This window comes from Drosophila virilis, chromosome 2, assembly GCF_030788295.1.
Source record: "Drosophila virilis strain 15010-1051.87 chromosome 2, Dvir_AGI_RSII-ME, whole genome shotgun sequence".
In the NCBI taxonomy this organism is placed as follows: domain Eukaryota; kingdom Metazoa; phylum Arthropoda; class Insecta; order Diptera; family Drosophilidae; genus Drosophila; species Drosophila virilis.
This window is the reverse complement of record NC_091544.1, coordinates 20,762,112-20,784,781: the sequence shown is the minus strand read 5'-3', so window position 1 is coordinate 20,784,781 and position 22,670 is coordinate 20,762,112. Positions and strand designations below refer to the sequence as shown.

The 22,670-nt window shown below is 36.2% G+C and overlaps 1 protein-coding gene across 1 annotated transcript in view; it reads left to right on the top strand.

Annotated features, from left to right (window-relative positions):
* LOC116650957 (modular serine protease-like) overlaps positions 1-22,670 on the top strand; it is a 123,564-nt gene that overhangs the window by 47,685 nt on the left and 53,209 nt on the right. Inside the window, exon 5 of the mRNA XM_070206984.1 lies at positions 240-413. Coding sequence (XP_070063085.1) covers positions 240-293 — 54 coding nt within the window. The 3' untranslated portion in view covers positions 294-413. The remainder of the gene's footprint in view (positions 1-239; positions 414-22,670) is intronic.

Sequence of the window (22,670 nt, the reverse complement as noted above, 5' to 3'; positions counted from 1 at the left end):
ATTCATTTTTGGCGTGGGCGCTTTCAGATGTCAAGTTCAGCTGTATTATATTTCATTATATTTTTGATGAATTTGCGCAAATCTCATACACTTGCAGGTAATTTCAAAAATGACGTTGACTTTGAATTTTCTTGCATTTTTCATATTTGTATATATTTTCGATGTCACTTGCCCAAAAATAAAATGCGCTAATTAGCTTTTGGATTATTGCAAAGTTTTTTGTTCGCGGTTCATTTCAGCCAATTGACGGGCCTCACGAAGGTAACACAAAATTAAATTGTAATTTCAATTAAAAGTTTTCTTGAAATTCAAAAACGTCGAGTCTGCTGCAATCAATTTTGCTAAAAGCTAAAATATCTCAGAGCGACCCAGGTGGGTATGGTGCTGGTGCGGGCAGAAGGCATATGTTGCTGGTAAGTTTGTCATTCCATTCGTTCATTTGTTTTATTTATTATCTAGCAAAATATTTTGATCAAGTTCAAGTTGAAGTGCGCTGCCATTGAAATAATTTTGATACACTACCACAAATAAATATAAACAAGGCATCTGGAGGCACATTCGCTTATTTTCACACCTGTGTCTCATAAATTTTCACACCTCTGATGTTTCTGTATCTATTATATTTGCTTTGCTGATATATTTGGGGGCCGGTTGTGTGGTGGCATTTAATGAAAAATCAAAGAGATTAGTAAAATTATGTAGAAAAAAAAATTAAATCACCTTTGATTCAAGAATAATAATATTTTTTTTATATTTGTATACCCCGTATCCATTGAAAATGGGTCAGAGGGTATACTTAATGTATATGACAGGACGTAGTCAGTTTCTCCAACCCCGTAATAAATATATTCTTGCTGAGCAACTAGTACCGAATTGATCTCCACTAGGTAGCTGTGTAAAATATATTTTCTAGTCGGGTACTCACGACTAGATCAGGCGCTGGGCCGGTACGTTGTTGGCTGCTACAATATTGATTATAGTATCTGAATCTGTTATGGTTACTCCTTGAGTATGTATATTAATAGTGAGTATCAATAGTATCAATAGTATCAATAGTATTAATAGTATCAATAGAATTTGAGAAGTACTTTTCACCGCGTTTTGGGATAAAAGAAGGTTCGGTTGTTTGTACGGGCTGGGCTTAGGGTATCTTCAGGTAAGGAACTTTTAACTATCATACTCTAAATTTTATTTTTTCAATCAAATATGGAAAAAATATAAAGAAAAACTAAGTTTACACTGAACTGTAAAAAACTAGGAATAACTTGATTCAGAAATATTATTTGTAAATACAAACTTGTTGGGGAAAAACAGAGCAACACCTACGCAAAAACATTTTTATAGAACTTCTGAAGCAAACATCTGCCAAGGCTGCAATCAAAACTAATTGTGCGACTCAGCGCTCAGTGCCAAATCATATGTGTGTAAATATATAAAACGCCTGTGCGTGTTTGTGAGCCAAAGTGAAGGCGTTCGCGTGGGCGTACACATATCGACCTACATATATACATATATGTATATGCTGCTCTGACAAGTGGTGTTCGATGTATATATTTGTTTTGTAAACGCCAGCGAAAACATTTGTGTATTAAGCATCAGATTTTTTAAAGCATAAAAATATATATGCAAAGTATATGTATTATCTCATCACAACGAAACTTAAATACTCTTTATTTTAATGCATTTTAAAATACATTAATGATTGATAAAGACTTTTAAATGATTATAGAATATTGAAATTACACTAAAATACAGAACGTTGAATTAACAAATTATCGTCATTTATTTGGTATATGATAATTTCCTCTTTATTTAATATTTATTAAAACTTCTTAAAAATTTATTAGTATTCGTAAACAAAAAAAAACCTCCAAATAAAATAATTGATGCATCAACTTTATTATTTATTCTATATATTTCATGAAATTTTATATTCAAACAATACTTTAGATGTTTTCAAAATGCATCTTGCTTCTTCCCCGTAGAGTATTCAAATCAGTGTACAGCTGTTTTTATCTTTGATAAACACAAACAACTGTTGCTCATAAATATTAAAAATTTTTTAATGAAAACTTTAATAAAACAACTATTGAAGGAGAGAACTAAGCTGCTTATTCTCTCCAATCCACACAATTTCAATGAGACCCGCACTTGAATCGAGGTCAAATGCATATAGGCCAACACATGGGAAAATTTTTTAATTATGTGAAATATTTCTCTACACCGATTTATTTTAAAAATCTTAGTTTACTTTTCGAAGAAATCAAAACTTTATTATAATCTAAACTATGATATTTATTTTAATAATACTTCAAGCACAAATAATGAATTTAATCCAAAAAAATAATCATTTTTAAATGAGCAACTAAAAAGGTTTCGTATTTAAAGAAAAATATTGGAACTGATGCTGAAGAAATTTGCGCGAATTTCTCATATAAATATACTTATACATACATAAGAGAAAAAACAAATAACAAGACTGTGGCCTGTCCAATATTTAGCATCAGATGCGCATTGCAATGCAAATAAGACCCAAAGCATTTGGTGCTGGTTCTATCTGCTGATTTATGCAGTGTGGTCCATTGCTGTGTGTTGCTCCCAAATAAGCCCCTTGGCTGCTTTGCTCAAAATGTTTATCTCTGGTTGGTGCCAACAACTACAAAGCAAACAATTTTCAATTTATGTTATTTCGCGGGCATAGCTTTACCTCTCCGTTTATATTCTACGCCCATTAAAAATGAGTAAGAAAAGGCATATTGCAATTTAGCAGAACAAACGCTGCGTTTCGCATATATATATTCTTGATCAGTATAAGCAATTCGTAAATTCTTTAAGAGTTAAATTTAAGCTCTCGCTTAAGTTGAGTTTTTTATTATTAAATATTATAGCTATAATTAATAATTATTAAATAGTATCAACGATTTTTAATCCCTTACAAATTAAAATACCGCACACACTTAGAGATAAAGATTATAATATATTTATAACAGCTGCACGCTTTTTACAGGGTATATCTTAGCAGTGTATTGGTACCCGTTAGCGCTTTAGCTTTCTTTTAACTGCAAGTCTAGTAGCAGTTGAATATATATTTTCCAACAAAAGATAACTGCAAAATATGCAAGCTGCGGACAACACGCGAAAAATTTACGATAAAAATCCTATAAAAACATAAATATATGACACATACGTACATACATGCTGCTTGAGGCTATATTCTTGGAACGAGTGTTTGTATTCGTATCTGTATCTGCCGTTTCTGCTGCCAAGCCATTTATATTATTTTTTAGCCCAGTCTGTTTACTAATAAGCCGCACCATTTGCATTGTTAATATGGGCCGCACTCTTCATTTCCCATTCCATGCAACTGCATCGCGTTAAAAATTAGTTGTATCATTTTATGGCTATTAGTAAAAAGTTGGATGTGCTTATGTTAAAAATTTGCCAGCCCATTTCCGTTGCTTGCCCACGCACAGTTCTTTTTTATGCTTCGGCAGAAAAGGCAGCTGTCATATGTTGTCTATCGGCTTTGGGTTCAATAATTCAATTCCACCATTCATTAAACATACTCATTTGTGTTATATACAAATATATTTATGTTATTTTATGACAAATTTCGGATTTGCCTCGCATGCATTTTTTATGCGCTTTGTTGTCTTCGCTTAGGGATTTTCTGCTTTTCTGGTATTTATTGACGCAGTTCATCAGAGTTTATTTATTGCTTGTAATTAACTGACAATAAAAGTTTGCAATGATTCAAGCATTACTATGTTCATACACTTTAAAAAAACGTTGGAAAAATCGGCATTAAATGAAAATATGACATTGTTGAAAATAGGAGAAACTCTAAATATAAAGGAAAATTGTCTCACTTAGAAAAGTTTTTTCCCTTGTACATGGTATTATACGTTGGTCCCTTAACTGTGTAAAGCATTCAAGGAGACTTATCCGATAAAAAATGTATATATTCATTATCATATACATATATATTTCATACCTACATATATATATACATACATATATTTCATGATCATGATATTTAGGATATCCATAGCTCGACATATATTAGTTTCACTATCTTTTTTTAAATTTGGATTACTATAATATATTGCTTTATACTTAGAAAGAATCAGTCGAAAATGAGTTTTGTATGGATTAATATTCCTTTTTCCAAGATATTTTCACAAATCTGAACATTTACTTCCCTATCCTCAAATACATGCAAGGCCGTAAGCCAAATGTCTACAAGAAGGGTACTAAGTCTACGACATATGTAGTTTATTTCTTATAATGTACGATTTTCTAATATTGAGGGTAAACAGGGTATGTACTGTTTGGCGGGCAAACAAATGCGATTATTTGAAAAAAAAACTTTAGACACAAAAATAACTATTTTTAATTTTTAGGTCATTAAAACTGGTCATTGGTTTGAAGTTGAAATTTTTAGTAAATACTCCCTTTTGGGTCGAAAGTAAGCAATAAGACGGAATTTTGGAAAATACGACAAGCAAGATGGCAAAACCATGGGGCAAACTTCGAATTATAAATACGACATATTACGTGGCCATTTAACTGAACTTTGCAATTGCAGTGTCACGACCTTGTCTGTCTTAGGTCTCTGAGCGTCGGACCGACTAGCGGAGCGCTGGCTCTCGAGTCCAGCTGCAACTATCAATTTGCAATAATGGTGAACATTTTAGGACAAAACCCACACTGAGTACAAGGTTTATAGTTGGAGTCCATGAAAAAGTCGAAAGACAGATTTTGTAATCTTAAATTCAGGAGTATGATGAATACATAAACGCGTCGTGGTTTTTCCAATGGTAAATGTATATTTTCATTGATATTGATATTGATTTAATTACCCAGGAACGGAATCGATCTGGCCATCGCCAGATTTCAGATTTTTCGCCTACTACAGCCACCTCTCCGAGCAATTATATCCCCGTGTCATTTCAGTCCCCTCATACGACAAGCAAGGACTAGCTGTGGTAGTATTCTATAGGCTGCTTTCCACACAGCTTGTGTGTGTGTCTTCTTTGTATTCACTTTATTAAGCATATATGAACGCTGTTAAGTGTATAAGTATATTTAAGCAATCTCTATGTGTTTGTATGACAGTGTACTTTGTATATAAATTGCACAAATATTTTAAAGGTTGCCACAGCCACGTCGTTCTCAAGTCTCAGCTTCAGTTTCTGCATAAAGACAACGACGTCAGTGCACAGCAGAGCAGGACCGAGCCAGACAAGACAAGGCTAGGATTATAAAGTTTCCCAAGGATTTGTAAAATTTATCGTAGACATAATTATGCGAATATTTCAGTAGATCTCGCTCACTCGCCCCATCCACCAAGCGGCTCCTGAGTTACGGGGGTAAGGACTGAGAATTTGAGCTAGTCATTTTTACATTTTACTCTTGACATTGGCGAAATCGTTTCAAAAATGTAAACAAAATTCGAATGTAAATTATTGACAACATATGCAAGCTAAGTAAGGGCACTGTGGTGCACAGTGAAGCAGTGTCTTTTACGCAAGATCTGCGATTAACTTTGTAAGAGAAACTTGCTGCAGACTTTTGGACGTACACGTATGGGAATAGAATGTTAATAAAATAAAATAAAATATTGTTTCCGGTGAAGATCGACTAGAATTGAAGATGATATATTTGCAACGAACGCTGAAGGACCCTATTCAATACTTGGCAACCATAAAATATGAATAATATACACAAATAAATAACAATAAAAAAAACGTAAGCCATATTTTACCCATAATAGCTAATAAAACAAAGAGAAAACTGGCGAAGAGCAGACAGCGGACATGCTAATCATGAAAGCATAACGGCAACGGCATCGCCATGTCCGATTACATTTAAAATGATAAAGGCGTGCCACAAAAAGATGCACGCCTAACAATAAAATGAGTCAACACAAAAAAATACACAAAAAATAAAATAAACTGGGATAATAAACAAATAAACGAAAACACAAAAGAATTAAGCCACGCCTTGGCATACAAACTAACCAGGAAGAAATCTCCCTTCTAGCTAGAACCAAAAAAAAAAAAAAATAATAAAAACACTGGCCAATGCTCCAATTTGTGTTCACTCAAGCGTCAGGCTTTGCGTGCATACCTGTTAGCTGGTCACAAGGAACAGCTCGAGCAGTCAATCTGACTATGGCTGCGATTTGGGCAAATATATTTCACGCACGAACATCTTTGGGGTCACGCAGATCTGTACCAAAATACCAAAGAGTGCACAGAAAATTGTAGATAATGGCAAAATCTAACGCTCAGCAAAGGAGCTCTGAGCTTTACCTACCTAAGATCATACGAATTCACAATAAGTTCATTACAACTATCTGTTTTTCGACCAGTCGACTTCAATCTTATACCTATACGCCAAATGTTATGTAATGGATGCATATATGATGTATTTATGTGAATGTATGCATACATGTCTATTATGTCTATTATATAAAAAAGTCTTTATCACGAATTTGTATCGTTAGTTATTCGAAAGAGAATACCTAATTCTGTAACACGACCGAACCCTCTTCTTCCAACATCAAATGCATATATATATTCTGTTGATGCTGATCAAGAATATATATACTTTATGGAGTCGGAGATGCTTCCTTCTGCCTGTTACATACATTTGGATTTTGCACAAATACAATGTACCCTTATACCCATTTTTAATGGGTTCAGGGTATAATGATAAAATGTTAAGCAATAGCAACTAAAACAACGAAATAACAATATTAATCACGATTGCTTTTTATTATTTTAAAATTCTTTGAAATGGGTGGATGATGAATGGAAGCGGTAGGAGGTGCACTTGACATCCTTGTTGCTATCTGCTTTATTTTTTTTGCTCAGGTGTTTGTGTCTGTACCGTGTTGAGAATGTAAATTGCCTGGAAAATGCGACATATACAGGAACAACAAGAGCAGCAGCAAAAACAGCAACAAATACAACAATAATGGACGAGCACGTCGCAGCAGCTCCAAGGACATCCGACAGGTACGTTGTTTCGGCGTGGGGCGTGCCTGTTGCCACAAACGCCTGTCACTGTCAAACTAAAGTGTAAAAAAATGGCAGCACCGGAAGCATCAACTGACTAGGCGAGGTCAAAAGGGCTTGCTCCCCTTCCCCTATCCATACAGACAACAATGTAGCATAATGACGTGTCTACATAAATCCATTTAATTTGAATATTTTACAGTCGCAACATAGGCGTCCTACCCTTGCATGTCTGCGTCCCTTTTAACTGTGCGAGTGTGCTGGGCCTAAAACGTGTCCCATAATAGGAACGACTATAAAATACAAAAATCTTCAGCACATGTTGCCATTTTGAAGTGTCGGAGCCAACTAGATGGTAACTAAGGCAAACAGCGTGCCGAATGCGTGTGTCTATGCGTTCACGCAGCGACAACCGGAAACGGAATTGGCGCGTGGGGTAATCACCAAAATGAAATATTGAAGTTATCGTGGTGTTCTTAATGTGATGTCTGCTTTGCTCGTTCATGGGGTACATAGCTTGTGTTTATCGTCGAGTCTCCCATCTCCACCCTCATTCATTTGTTAGCCTTGTATTGCAAATGTCGAGGGGGAGGCGCATTCAGCTCAAATAATAATAAAAATGTTGAATAAGAAGTTAGAAAAGAAAATTTAAGAGACAATTTAAAGGGAACATTTCATATTTTCCATTTTAGAAACAACCTCTGCTACCATACATATATATACATATATATAAAACTGTTTGTCATGACTAACTGACTGACCATCTGACTGACTGATTGACTGACTGACTGACTGACTGACTGACTGACTGACTGAGTGACATGTGATCAATGCACACCGTAATTCGTAAAAGCAATGAAGCTAAAATTTTCATTTATCCTGTGACAAAGGCGGCAAGAGGTGGGGTTTGTTGCAAGTTCGAGCCCCACCGAAAACTATTTTTTTTTTTATTTATTTTTATTGCATTGCATTTGGTTAGGGAAGTATAAGGTTCAGGGTATCTTCTTGTCGAGATTTCCCGAGTAGAGCCTCTTGTTTATAAATTTATGTTATGAACATTTCTTCATTAAAATTGAGATAATTTTTGCTTAAATTATTCAATGTGATCTAATTAAAGAATTTTTGTTTTTAAACGTCGTCAACAAGTTTTTGAGTACGCTGTTAACTTATACATGAAGAATTTTATATTTTACGAGTTAACTTTCTTGTTGCGAAATTTTCGAACACGTGGAGGCAGGAAGCCGAGGGCCAAGTTTAAGCGGAGTCTTTGTTAACTATTTAGCGACTTAATGGCTGAGCGGGTTTTAATTTCGGAATTGTATGTCGCCTGGGGTCCCGTACCCTGTATTTTAAGATTAGAGTGCTTTAATAGATCGATTTTTAAAACTGTCTCGACTAGAAAAATCGATGTGCAGACTATAATCAAATGTTTCTTAATCTTAAAAGAATTTCTGGGAATTTCTGTAAATGGGTTTTAGTTCTTCTATCCATAAATTACACTTGCAATTTATCAAATATTTTGCTTAATTTTTAATTATATTTTTAAATATATTTGAACTGAGTACATTATGAACATCCATGTTTCTTTAGAGGTATCTAATGGTCGTATTTCGTGGTTTTTATACTCCGGAGTGCAGACTCATGTGCATGAGGGCCACATAAAAGCGGCTTATAAAATGAATTTGACAGTAAATTATTAATATATGCTAAATTGCATATTGAGGGATTTTACATTTTTGAGCCATCTGCCGTTGGCTCTAGTCGGCTCCATTGTTGTTTGTAATATAGAGGTGGCACCTGCAACATTCATTGGCACCTGTGCTACACTTTCTGTTTTCTCTTTTGTCTCCCAGCTGGCAGATGCAAATTTTTATTTCTCATCAGCTTAATAGCGTTAAATGGAAAATTTTCTTTAATGTGAAATTTCTTATGTGTCGGAAATGATTACGGGCCAAAGAGTGCGGCGTCGAGTGCTGCGAATGCCAAGAGACGTAAATTAAATGAATGACGCGTACTTCCTTTTGCGCTGGCAGCGGGAAAGCGCAGTGGAAAAGCGTAGACGGTGTAATAAGCAGGGTCTCTGCAAAGGCTTTATTGACACTCCGCTCTTCCCCCGCCATTCAGGTACAACACTTGCGCGGCATCTTAATGTGAGTACCTGCGGTTCCGGCGCAATTGTAATTTGCTGTAAATGTGAAAAAAATGCAATGTAAACTTTTGCCAACCTTCAATCATAAGCGGCAAATGCATTTGTATTGCGTGATGATGGAAAGCCTAAGTGCTTAGGGAACCGCGCTTCGAAATAATAAAAAACTCCGACTTTAGTCGAGCCCTTAGAAGGAAATTATGAGACCAATTTCATATCGTTATTGAAGTGGTAAGCGATAATAAATAAACGCACTTTGGAAATACCGAAAAGTAGCACCCTTGCACCCTTATCAACAAAAAACAATTATCAATAAAATAAATCAAATTAAAAAAATAATTCAACATTTAACATATAATATTATGAACGTCCGTGCTTCATGACGTGGAATATATGTAAAAATTTTTAATAGCATAATAAGATCTACTGCTCAAAATGTAATCAAGATATATTATGAAGCATATGAAGCATGTTATTAAATAAAAATTGTGGGATAATATCTATATTGGCATGGCACGTGTCAGCAGCAGCTAGCGCAAAACGCAAGAGTTTCTGTATACATATGCACATAAATACACACAAGCATAAACAAAGACAATTAATATAGAATTGCATTATCAAACAAATTATTTTCGGCCGTTACTCTTTGGCGAATGCCATTCGTACAACTGGAGTTGTTAAATAAATGACTACAAAGTATATGTATAAATTCTTGATCAGCATCAATAGCCCAGTCGATCTATGAGCGCAAGAATTTCTGAACCCACAACCTAGTCTTTTTGAGCAAATCTCTTAAGATGTAAGAGTTAGAATCACCAAATGTATTTTCTTGAATAGAGTATAAAGATCAAGGAGTTTTCAATTTATAGTTAAAATTTGTTTTTTGAATATTTTATTGTGTGCTAAAAAAAGAAGGGGGTTCTGGAAATCCCTAGTCGGTAAATCCCGACTAGAGCCTTTTGTAAAGTTTTCGTAGGTTTGTGTGCTACTTTTACTTCTTGTTTTGATAATGATACATACTTATGTTACATTTTAATATATATCTTCGTAGCCACTGTAGGCTTTTGGGTTGTGCTTTATTGGGTTTTTAATAATGATTTTGGTTTCAATATAAGCAATTGCAACCTTTGCATATGCAGTCATTGCCGCACAAAAAAAAATAGTGAAACGAATGCTCCAGTTTTGATTGACTGGCTACTAAACACAGATCAACTCCTCTTAATTGCATGTGCGTATAACATTTTTTCATCTAGTCAATCAATCTGCAATGCAGCCTTGTCAGCTGTGTGCGGTGGATCTAAGCATCAGCTGCAGTCTGATTCACTCAGTACATAAACCCTTTTAAGTTTTGTCTTGCTGCCAAAGTTCGCTGCAATATTCCATGCTGTTTACAAAATGAACAAAGCAGGAAGCAAACAAACAAATTGCTAAAGAAAACTTTGTTTTTCGGTTGTGAAAAGTGTAAATGCAATTTTGTACAACGCTAAAGTATTGGATGCTTTCACTTTAGGGGGTAAAAGAAATTCCTTTTTTGGCCATTAAATTACATTTTAACTTCTTTTGCGATTTTTCAGATTGTGCAGGTTCTGTTATGCGTCTTTCTTTTGTTCACGGTTTTCCTTGTCATTATCTTGGTTGGGAATATTTACTGCAGTCCTTCAATAAGCTTAACTTTGAAATGCTCTTAACATTTATCCAAATTTTATTGATGCTGACCAGGGCAGAAATTAAATGAAAATAAGCTTTTTATTCGAATCTCTTCTTGCGGGCTAATAGTCGTTATAATGCAATCGATCAAAAAGATATTTTGTTAAACGACAAATATATTTTAATCAAACTCCCGCTTATGAATACCTATAAATATAAGAGTCGATTAGATATAACATAATAAGGCATGGTGGCAAACACAAGGATTTTCTCAATCTGATTCACATAGTTACAATGCCTTTTTCTGCTTACTAACTAAGAGTAATTTGCTTACTTCTTGGTCCTCGTTTCGCTGGTGTTGATTACAGGAGGACTGAAACTGGCCTTCATTCTGGCCATTTACAGAAATCCAGCAAAAGAAAAGCGAATGGAAAAAATTAAGTAAATGGAGAAATATGTAAGTTTGGCTTGTGGCATTCTTTTAGAACACAGAATGAAATTCATTGGAACGTGGAAAAAAAATTTACATTCTTTATTATACACAGTCGTACAGAGAGAAGCAAAGTGAATTGCGACAATTTATTCTCATGTAATTAACGCCAGTAAAATCGACGCATATTTGGCAAACGGCTGTTGCCTCTTAATATCTTTTCCCTTACCCTTCTTGCAAAAAAAAAATGAGGTGGGCAGCATTTGTCGGGAATTGCGTTAAAGTGTACGGAAATTGACTTTAATGAAAATGCCAAAAAAATAATAGTTTCAATGATAACCAATTATTGCCCGAAATGTTGGCGTCCTGTGTTCTTAATGGCTTTAAAAGAGGTTAAATATCACAATATAATCATAATCAAGAATATAAACCAATATACACTGCTCACCAATTTAAGCCACAATTGAAATCCAATTGAGTTCTTGAGAATATGCAAGATCTAAGATCGAAAATCTCACCTTTTTGGGATTTTTATCGATTACTTGGAAAAGGAGCAAGCTATCGAGTATCGGAAACAAAGTCGATATCCGCAGGTACTATCAAGAATATATATACTTTTTATGGTCGGAGGTGCTTCCTTCTGCCTGTCACGTACATTGGCAGAAAAACATTTAATCATTTTACCCATTTTCAATGGGTTCAGGGTATGAAAACCATTTACCTTTTTTTTTAATACTCCCAAATGGCAGATTCGCCTTAACATAACTGAGCCCAAAGTGCTCCCAACTTAACTTGTGACAGTTCTGATGCGTGTTAATTGGCGGAAGTTTATAAGTATGTTTGGTTTTATTTAAGGTATCATCAGTGACCGCAATCAGCGCGTACTTTTTGCCACTTGACAAACAATATACAATTCTATATGCGGCAGTTGCTCTGTCTGGGGAATCGGGTACAAAAAACATTTGTATTTAATCTGCTGAACTGCTCATGTGACAGGCCTGAAAATCTCATGGGAACGAGCCAAGAAATTTTATTTGCTGCCCTCACTCTTATTTGCAGAAATTTTAAGACTGCTTAGTGTTTCTTTTTCCACACAAAATTGAGAAAAACAGTTGTTAAAAGTAATAGGAAATGAAGAAAACGAAAGTCGAAGCTTAAAATTCTTTGCAATTTTATCCCACAAGAGTTTAGTAAAGGAAATAAATGTAAAAATTATTTTAGCATAAACCCATTTTATACTATATGTAATATTATATTATATATTATGCATACTGCATATTGCATGCTTTAATTTATCCCTCTGTATAAGATCAATTCCATATTTATACCAAAATTTAAAAAAGGTTACACATAAATAGCCGTTATACCCTTATTTGGTTAGGACATGGCATAAAAAATAAAAGGCGTGTGATTCCGTGTTTGTAGAGAGTACGGCTACGGGTTCACAAATGCGCCAAGGGCACTTTTCTGATTTGGGGTCGTCTCGTTCTCTTCCTCAGCAGGCTCGTTCGCTTACCTTGAGCTTCTTTTGAGACGCCTTCAACTTAGCAAACTGTCTGTTGGGCTGTTTGGAAAATGCCGCAAAAGCTGGCGGCAGAGGCCGAACATTTGCGGACTTTTGCGAAAAACACACGTGGCTTGTTAATATCTTATCACCGAATTTAGAAGCCTCAGCGTCAATATATGGCAGTGTTTCAATGTGTTTGCGTATGGGAAATTAAAAGCAAAATGCGTTTATCATGAGTGAGCTGAGAAAGACTTCTCTTGCACAACGCAATTTAACTTGCGTTATACGAGCTCACGCCGCTGATTAAAGCAGCTGAGGCTGCTCCTTAGCTTTGGGCTGTTGCCCCTAATTTTATGCAACAACAAAAACTTTTCACCCGTCGTCGCCTTCTTATGTGTGTGTCTGTCAAAAGGTAGCTTTGGGCCAAAGTTCGTTCCTTAGCACCAACCAGTGCCAACAACACAACGTCCAACAAACATCGAATAATATGTGCTTAATCCGGAATGACAGCTGAATTTCTCTAACGCAAATAAAATAAGAAATACTTAATGGAAAGTTAATCTTAATATCTTAAATTCTTAGCATATAAAGTTCTATGGCAAGGCCGGGCAATACCTGCTACTATGTTATTCCTTTCTATAAGATATTTAATATTTCATCAATAATATCATCCATGTTTAGACCATTTCCCTTAATCCTCCAGGGCGAAAAGAGTACCGCGTTGCCAAAATATTTAAAATTCCATTCAGTACATGCCGATTTCACTGCAATATATGTTTCCATAGCCATCTCTGTCGCAAAATAGACATAAAATTTAGTATATTCAATCTCAAATCAAATAAAATTAAACGGCGAGTTTCGTCGAGATAGAAAAACACAAAGTTATTTGGTCAATAACCTAAATGTTGACCAATATGGCTCGGCTATCATTCTCGATCAAGAATATATTTACATCGGAGATGTCTGGCAGGAATATATTAAACATTGATCAGAACATTAAGTAACACTAATTGAAACTATTTGTGAACGAATACTTAGGAAATAATCGTTTGGGTCTGTCATCCATATTCTAAAAACAACAATAACAATAAGCCCCCGATTAGGGAATACCCTGAACCCTGATCTTCCAGCACCAAATGCAGCTAGCTCTACGCGCTCGTTTGCTTCAGTAGCAATAGCAGCTTATTAAAAAAAAAAAAAGCTTCCTTGATAGGTCTTGAACTTGTAACAGACCACACTAAGGAAAAAGCATCTACTCAACAGCCATGCCAAACATTGTGTCCTTAAAAATAAGTAGCAGCACAGAAAATAGTATAATCGCAATTGCAATGCTGTAAATAGAATTCAAAAAAGACGGGCGTGAATGTGTATGTATGTGTATGTACACAGAAATTTACGCAAGCTTCCTCAAACAAGTGGACAGCCAAAACACATTTTCTTAAATGACTTTTGTGTTTCTTAAACTTAAACAGTACAATACTCATAGTGCTTTGCTCGTATCTACAAAGCGCATGGAAATAGTAAAAAAGTATGGTCAAAATATATTAGAAAACTCTGAAATCCTTGCTTTCATTGCTAGATCGACTCAGCTGTTGCTATTCAAGATTACATATACTTTATGGGGTTGGTGATGCTTCCTTTTGGCTGTTATGTACATTTGCAAAAATCCATTATAGCCTTATTACCCATTTTCAATGGGTTCAGAGTGTAAAAATGTCACACATTGCGGCTTTATTTAACCTATCCATGTGTGCGTGTGCCAGCGTGTGTGTGCGTCAGCACGAAGCAGAATATTAATTAATTTCATAACGCAGTTAAGAACCACAACAATGCGTGACACAAGGCGCTCTGATGTATCAGCTTCTAGAATAATGCTATAAATATTTCACTTGCCATATTAATGCGATGCGCGGCGACGTCATTTTAATAAATTCCAATATGGCGTCAGTCAGCCCCAGGCCATTTTTCCATTCATCTTCCAGTGATTGTGCCTGCCTCTATCTTTGTTTAAACATGTCTGTGTGGCATCTTGGAAAATTCTTAACACTTCCTTGCTCTTGATGGCTGTTAATTGAAAGCCGCTTAGAAGGCTTTCGCTCGGGCGAGTCTAAAACCGCGCCAAGCCCTTGACAACTTATAAGTTCCTCCCATATCGTCACATATAGCTTTATGAAATGCAGTAGTAAATAAAGTTCGTTTCTGAATTAAGTAATAGAAACTTATTTTTTGTAGATATAAGATATTTGTTAAACAGCTCTTAAGTTTGCTAATTGCCTAATACGCCATTTGATTGTATTTAGTTAAATTCGCCAGGTATTTATCAATGAACTCTAGGTAATGAACAGATTTCAACTAGTTGGAATTCACCAGTGTACTTACCTAACTGGTAACTTACAGATTTAATTGGACACATAATAACTCTAAAAAGCCTAGCTGAATCTAAAGAAGTAAATTTGTTGACAATACTAAAAACATTCGCAATTGCTATCTTTAATGTACTCATTACAACATCTGTTTTACATTTTTGCAAGCTTAGCAGATTCTAAAGCAACCAAAAGGTTTATACTTAGTTGGTCAGCATCTAGAAGAACTGACCGGACATTTCAATATTCAACACACTCTTTGTGCCCGAAAAAATTACCAAACTGAGAAATTCACAATTCAGTGGAAAATGACATTACGTTCTGTTATTGGCTAGATACTCAGTACGAGCAAGTAAGGATGCAGGGGACAAATATGGGGCTATATAAAAGAGTATGCCTGCAGTGGGAAAGGGGTCTTGGCGGGAGTGCTGGCTGCAGGCTACAAAATAAAAAGGGCCACAAAATCCATTTAAACACAGCCCTCGGCAACGCTTTTTAGTCGCGAGCATTTTCCTAAATTCTCATCCAAAAGTCTCTTTTAAGTACGCGCATAAGAGTTAGTTCCTGTCGCCTAACGGCAGGAAAAGGCTAAAATGGAGGGTAACAAAGCTATTTAAGTGCCAGCTATAGAATATCACAATATATATATAAATCTGTATATATATTATTTGTTTTTCCCTGCTCATTTGGATCTGTATGTCTATCTGAATGGGGCTGTGAGCCTATGGCTTTATTTTGTTACGTTTGGGTTTCGAATTTTTTGGGATTCTCTGACTAAGGGTTAAATCGGATATGCATTTGGCAAGCAACAAAATAAAGCCTTTGGTATTTATTTGATGCATTTGTCATTAGACACCAAGGGTAAGGTATTTAATATTCTAGAAATGGGATGAATAAACTTGGCCAAGAATTAGTTTAACCATACACAAACTCAATTGAACAATGACTTAAATGTGTTCTTATTTGTGTTTTAGCAGTTAAAAATACTTTAAAATGCAGTTAGCTGGCTTTCAAAAGTCGGAATAGACAGAACATGGACATAATTCTCTATCAACGATATCTCTGACAGTGGATTTTTAAATAATAATTTCATTTTTGTGCGACAAGAAATAAATATGTAATGATGTCAAGAATTGCCAAAGCACTGCGAAAAGCCGATGAAAGCTGACAATCGCAAACTCAATGGGCTGAAAAACTTATAGCACTTAATTTGGCAGATTTACATAAGGGACGCGTCACTTTACCGCTGCACTTTCAAGTCAGTACTATGAGAGTCGATTTCATTAATTATTCTGTGATGACTGGCTGCCTGGCCAAAAAATGTTGCGCTCAAAAAATTGTTGGGCTTATGTTTTGGAACTCGTAGTGCCGCAGTTTTTTTTTGTGCCTAAAGCAAATTGGAATTGCGCCCTAAGATATTAAAAAGTGTTAAGAAAGTATTTCATGCCAGCAACTCTGGGGGTCAAAAGTTTTTCAAGACACTGCAGGTGCTCGCGTTAATCAAAGTTTTTCAACTTCAGCCCTTGGAATAGGCGACAGAAGCCTAACAAAGCAGTCGCAAGATAAATTACTAGATCGTAAATGGGCCGACTTGGCAGCCTGCTCCCCATTATCGTGAAATTCGCTATGTAAATTTATCGGTAAAGTTAATAATAATAATAAAATAAAACTAATAACATAAACATAAACAATACCGAAATTCCTTAAATCCCTCTCTCCCTCGTTGCAAAGTAGTCAACCATAATTTTAATGCATCTAAGGCCTCCGAATGCTAATGATTGTTCATTACTATATTTTGACCGTAAATGGGATTAATTTTTTCAGGATGAGCAACTGCTATTGATTTGACGCTTTAATTTAATATTATATTAATTGCTAACTATATTCTTCTATTATTTATTATAACAGAACATTCCGTTCTATCAATACCTTTTTAACAGAAGTTAAAAAAGTAATAATTTAAAATTGTATGGTATGACGCATTCGACGGTTTTATAGTTGATTCTATTTTTATTTACATAGGTGTGCTCTGGTATAACATATTTATGGTTTTGATACGGCACACATTGATTTAATATGAAGCTTATATAAGTTAAATTTAGCAAAGTACTATGCGTCGATAGTAGTATAAAACTGTTGGGGTCAATATACTTCGAAAACGGAACGACGCAATGCGACTTACTCCGTTGCTTTGTGTCAACATCAGCAAGCCGCGACTCCGGCGTTTGTTCGAGTGTCGATTGAACACCGAAAAGCCAGATGAAAAGCCAGGCTTAAAATGCGTCGTATTCAAATGTATGGGCGTTATTCATCTTAGTGTTTATATTGGCTTTGGTTCGATGTCAGGACCACGTATAAACTAAAAAAAAAAATACAACATGAATGTGCGCCTCTTATCCAATAGCTTTAATACAAATGACATATTACAAAATATACCAGAGTGAAAACAGCCCTGCACAGGATATATGACGCATACAGTAACAGAAAGTTACGCGTGCATATGAGGGTACAAAAACACGCTCAGCATAAAAGTTTCTCTACCTGGCCAACATATATAGAACGAAAGCGACACCAACGTCAGCGAGTTACGCAGATGACGATAAGGGAATTTTTCAATATTGCAGTGCGCTGCGGATACGCACTGTTAGCCAAAGCAAATAAGATTAAACAAAGCGTCAAAATTGCGATTACGTTACGTGGCTGAAAGAGCGACTGAAGGCTGGTAGGAGTGAAAGCTTACTAAAATTCAGAAGAGGGTGCTGTATAAAAGAGAGAGTGGCCTTGCAGTATGATGTGTGCTAAACGTAAGCAAGGCACAAGCAGAAGTAGTTGATGGCCATCAGTGTACGTAATATGATATGCATGCAAATGCGGAAGTTGAATGCAATCACGAACAAACTGAGAAAAGGTTGCGGACCATTTGGTAATTAATGTTTGAAATGAAAGCAATATCTAGCCATCATATTCAAATCGTTTAAATCGTTTATTTGATTTCGAACATGTAATAAAAAAACATTTTCATTTATTTAATTTGAAATATATTTAAAACAAGTGCTAATAAGAAAATTGACAAAAAGAACTACAATACACTACGATTTCTATACATATAAGAAATATAATTAATGTTTTAAAGTGTGAAAATGTTATTCTCCCAATAACCATATACATACATTAATTAAAGCCTGGCCAAATACCGCCATGTCGAAAATAATTGTGTTGCCAGCTGCATGCCAACTTAATTATCCAAAAATTATTTGACCATAATACACAACCAATTGCAGTCAAATAACTGTAAAAGGCTGCACCTATCAAAAAAATATGCATGTTTATATACATACAACAAATTTGCAGTTACAATGCGTTTAATTTTATAAGGATGCATGCACTGTAAAATTTTAATTTCGATCCAGGCGGTGTTTCAGTAAAATTGGCGCGAGCCATATGAGACATAATATTTTAATCCATTTTAATTTGATCGAACTCTGTAAGCCTAGCCATTAAGAAGGTCAACATAGAAAGAACTTTTTGCAAATGCAGTTTTGGGGAATGAAAATGAAAAACGAAAACAATCGTATTTGTATTTTAATGTAGTGATACTTATTTGAAAAAGAATATACAATTTTCCGAATGATCCGTCCGTCTGTCCGTCCGTCCCCTCAGGATCTAAGAGCCTATAAGAACTAGAGACTTGAAATTTAGGTAGGTCCTCCTAATGCCCGCTTAGATCGAGTTTCTTTTCGATAATCGATAATTTCTTCGTTTCCAGGCAATCGATAAAATCGATGTCGAAATCATCTTTTATGAAAATTGGGTAAATAATAAGAGCTAGAGTCACCAAATTTGATATATTGCTGCTAGAATATGTAACGAACACGACGGCTACGCTGGGCGCGTCTTGCCTAACACTCGTGTTGTGCATTGGGAGCGTACTCCGTCTACGGGTTCCGACCGTGCTCAGGGAAGGGGCGTGGGTTCTTTTGCTCCCTAACACACTCGACGCGTTAAGTATAATAAAGAAAAAAAAAAAGGTAGACAGAGTTAAGGTATGACGGAATACCACGATATATAAGGAGCGACTACGATCTGCAAGCAGAATATATCATATAGAGCCGAGGAGCTAAGATGTTGGCTACCCTCGGTCTTCACCCACCCTACCTGTAGCTGCATCTGCGATTGTCGTTGCAACTACCCTTATGTATGCGATACTATTTACCTAAGGTGCCCAAAAAGGAATTAAGATTTCATTTTATCATATAAGTGTATTCAAAGAAGATTTCAACTCATGATCGTACTTCATTATACATTACGTGAGAAGAACAACGTTTTTCTATTTTTTTTTTTTTTTTATAAAACTAAACTCAATCTGGGCAAAAACACACATGAATGAGATTACACTTCGAAACTAATATGAAGTTAAATCACTGCTGATCTGAATGATCCACAAAAGTTATTTGTAATTACGAAGGCTGATTAGGAGTACACCCGCTGACTATAACCGCGATTCAAACAATACGTACAATTCGATATGTTGGCTTATTATCTTTTGTTCTTTCACACAGTACTCACTACTTTAGTATGATCCAACGATGTCAGCAGGCCTGTTGACGACGATGATGTGCTGTGGGCTCTTAATTTGAACTATGTAACGTAGAAATATAGTAGTCAGCGACATATACATGCTAAATCAGGATCGAAAGACAATGTCAGCGATATAAAACGGAAAGAATTGCAATTTAAATTTCATGTGTACTTATGCCCTTCGCTTATACCTACGGCCAGTATGCCGTTTAACAATTATATCAGATGTTATAAATCCGAGTGAGGGTGCGCGCTGGTTCGCTATCCACCAGATCTGCGCTCAAGAATGTCCGGGAATCAATGGGTCGAACACGTGGTCACGTTGGTCTGCCTGTGCGTGCAGCACGAACTATTGGTTAGCGGGGTTCAAAGCTTATCTGCAGAAAATGAGACGATGCTGAAATCTTGGTCCGCCCTTAGGAAATTCGCTCCCTGCTACCAGTGTAGATTGTCGCTTTTTGGAGCTTTGGGGCCTTGGCTTTGGCTCCGATAAGGACTACGCGTTATGCGTAATTTTTCTTTTTGGCACGCAATAACGCAGCCCCGCGCTTTAGCCTGCACCTTCCTACGACTACCACACACAGGAAAGGCACCCCACGACTCCAGTAACGATCCTTTAGTGAATATTTGTCAGTGTCCGAATTCTGAAAATGTTCTTTATTCCGGTGAAATGTTATAGCCAAGCTCTTGGGAGCGCATGATGTCTATATTACCCCTTTTCTTTCTGGGCACCTTGGACCTTTTTTCCTTCCCTTTTATTTAATTATTTTTTTTTTTTTTTTTTTTTTTTTTTTTTTTGAGCTTGAGTGCCGATACACGTGGGTTTATTACGCCCACGTGAAAAATTGAATTTTATAATTTTTAAAGCAATCTAAACCGACTGTACTCGTTGGCGATTAAAATGGAAAAGAATGACGCCTCGCCAAAACTAAAAGAAGCAATTTAGCATTCACCCAAGACACGATATTTTCATTCGCAACGGCGTCATTAACATAGGTCATGGTCACTCTGGTTATGTTATTAACCTCCGCTGATCATATGTAATTGCATAAATGTTATGGTGCAGTGCTGCCTATTCAAGCTGATTGCGATCAGCTGATCATGCCAATGGCAATGTATGTTTATGTTTACAGAAATAAAACTCATCACCCCATCACAACGCAGGTTTAATCGAAAGGATTAACTAATACTGAGATAAAAGCTGAAAAAGGGGTGATTAATTATATTCCCAAATGTCTTTAGCATGGTAATGACCAAGTTCTTTTCCCTTGAGGTCTTCTAACAAATATATACAATTACCAATTTTTCGTTTGATACGTGCCTTAGTTCCAACTGGTGCAAGTTTTGCGTTGAAATGCTTAGCCAAATTGCTTAAAACGAAGTTGCGTTTTATTACTATTTGACCGACTTCAAAAGAACGAGGGCGTGTGCGTAAGTTATACGTTCGCAAATTCTTTTCATATGCCTTATCCATGTGTTTTTGAATATTAGAACGTATTAAGGGAAATTCGTCTGCTCGATCGAGTTTTAATTGCCCTTCATTCAGCATGTTCAGGCTTTTGAGCAACTTGTAATCATTGCCGTGCTTAATCATATTTTGCCCAAACACAACGAAGTATGGAGAAATCCCAATAGATTGGTGTATGGTGTTTCGTAACGAACTATTTATACTGCTAATGTATACATCCCATAGGCTTTGGTCGGACCGAATATATGTGCGCAAAGCAGCATTAATCGAACGATTAACTCTTTCCACCGCGTTTGCCTGTGGCGAGTATACACCGGTACACATATGCTGTATGCCGTACTTCGACAAGAGTGAGGAGAATTCCAGGCTTTTAAATTGAGTGCCATTGTCACTCACTATTATCTCGGGTACTCCAAAACAGTCAAAAATATCTTCTTGCAGTATATCTACCACTACTTTGGCATTGAGCCTTTTTATGGGCTTGAGAAATGTGAACTTTGAGTAGTGATCCAGAATGACGAATATACCAATGTTTCGTTTTTTTGATGGTGGGTACGGACCAACAAAGTCGACATATAACCTTTGGAAAGGCCTTTCGCTGACCACTTGGTTTCCCATGGTTGGTTTGAGGCATCGATTAGGAACTTTCGACGTTTGACAGAACTCGCAGTGGCGTATGTACTCGCGTACGTCAACCACCATGTTCGGCCAGTACAAATGTCTGCGAATACATTCCAAACATTTGGCCATCCCACAATGCGCGGATGTTGGTTGATCATGTGCTGCTTTCATAACATTTAAGCGTAATTCAGATGGCACAAATAATTTCCAACCCTCCATGTTCTCATCTACACTACTAGCTGAGGGTTCATTTCGGAAATATATATAATCATCTACCACTCGAAAATCTGGCAAGTTGGAACGAATAATATTATTTTTTAGCCGGCAGTATTCGTTGGATCGAAATGCCTCCGAAGACAAGTCGATTTCAGGGTATACCTCTAGGTCCACCGCAGCTACTTCGTCTGCTGGCTCAAAGGCACGGGAAAGCGTGTCTGCGACCACATTCTCACTACCCTTGCGATGTTCGATAGAAAAATTATATCCTTGCAATTTGAATGACCATCTAGCTAGTCTACCACTTAGATCTTTTTGGTTCATTAGCCAACGTAAACTTGCATGATCAGTCACGACTTTAAAATCGTGTCCTTCGATGTACATGCGAAATTTTCTTACAGCCAATACAACGGCAAGACATTCGAGTTCCGTAACGGAATAATTTCGCTGCGCTTTATTTAGTTTTTTCGACATGTATGCGATGGGTCGCTCGATTCCTGACTCATCACATTGGGCTAACAGACCGCCCACGCCATGCATGGAAGCGTCGCATTGGACTATAAACGGCTTCTCATAGTTTGCGTTTATCAAGAACGGTGCTGAGGATAATTTTCTTTTTATTTCTTCAAACGAAATTTGAGCATTATCATTCCAAGCAAATGACGTGCC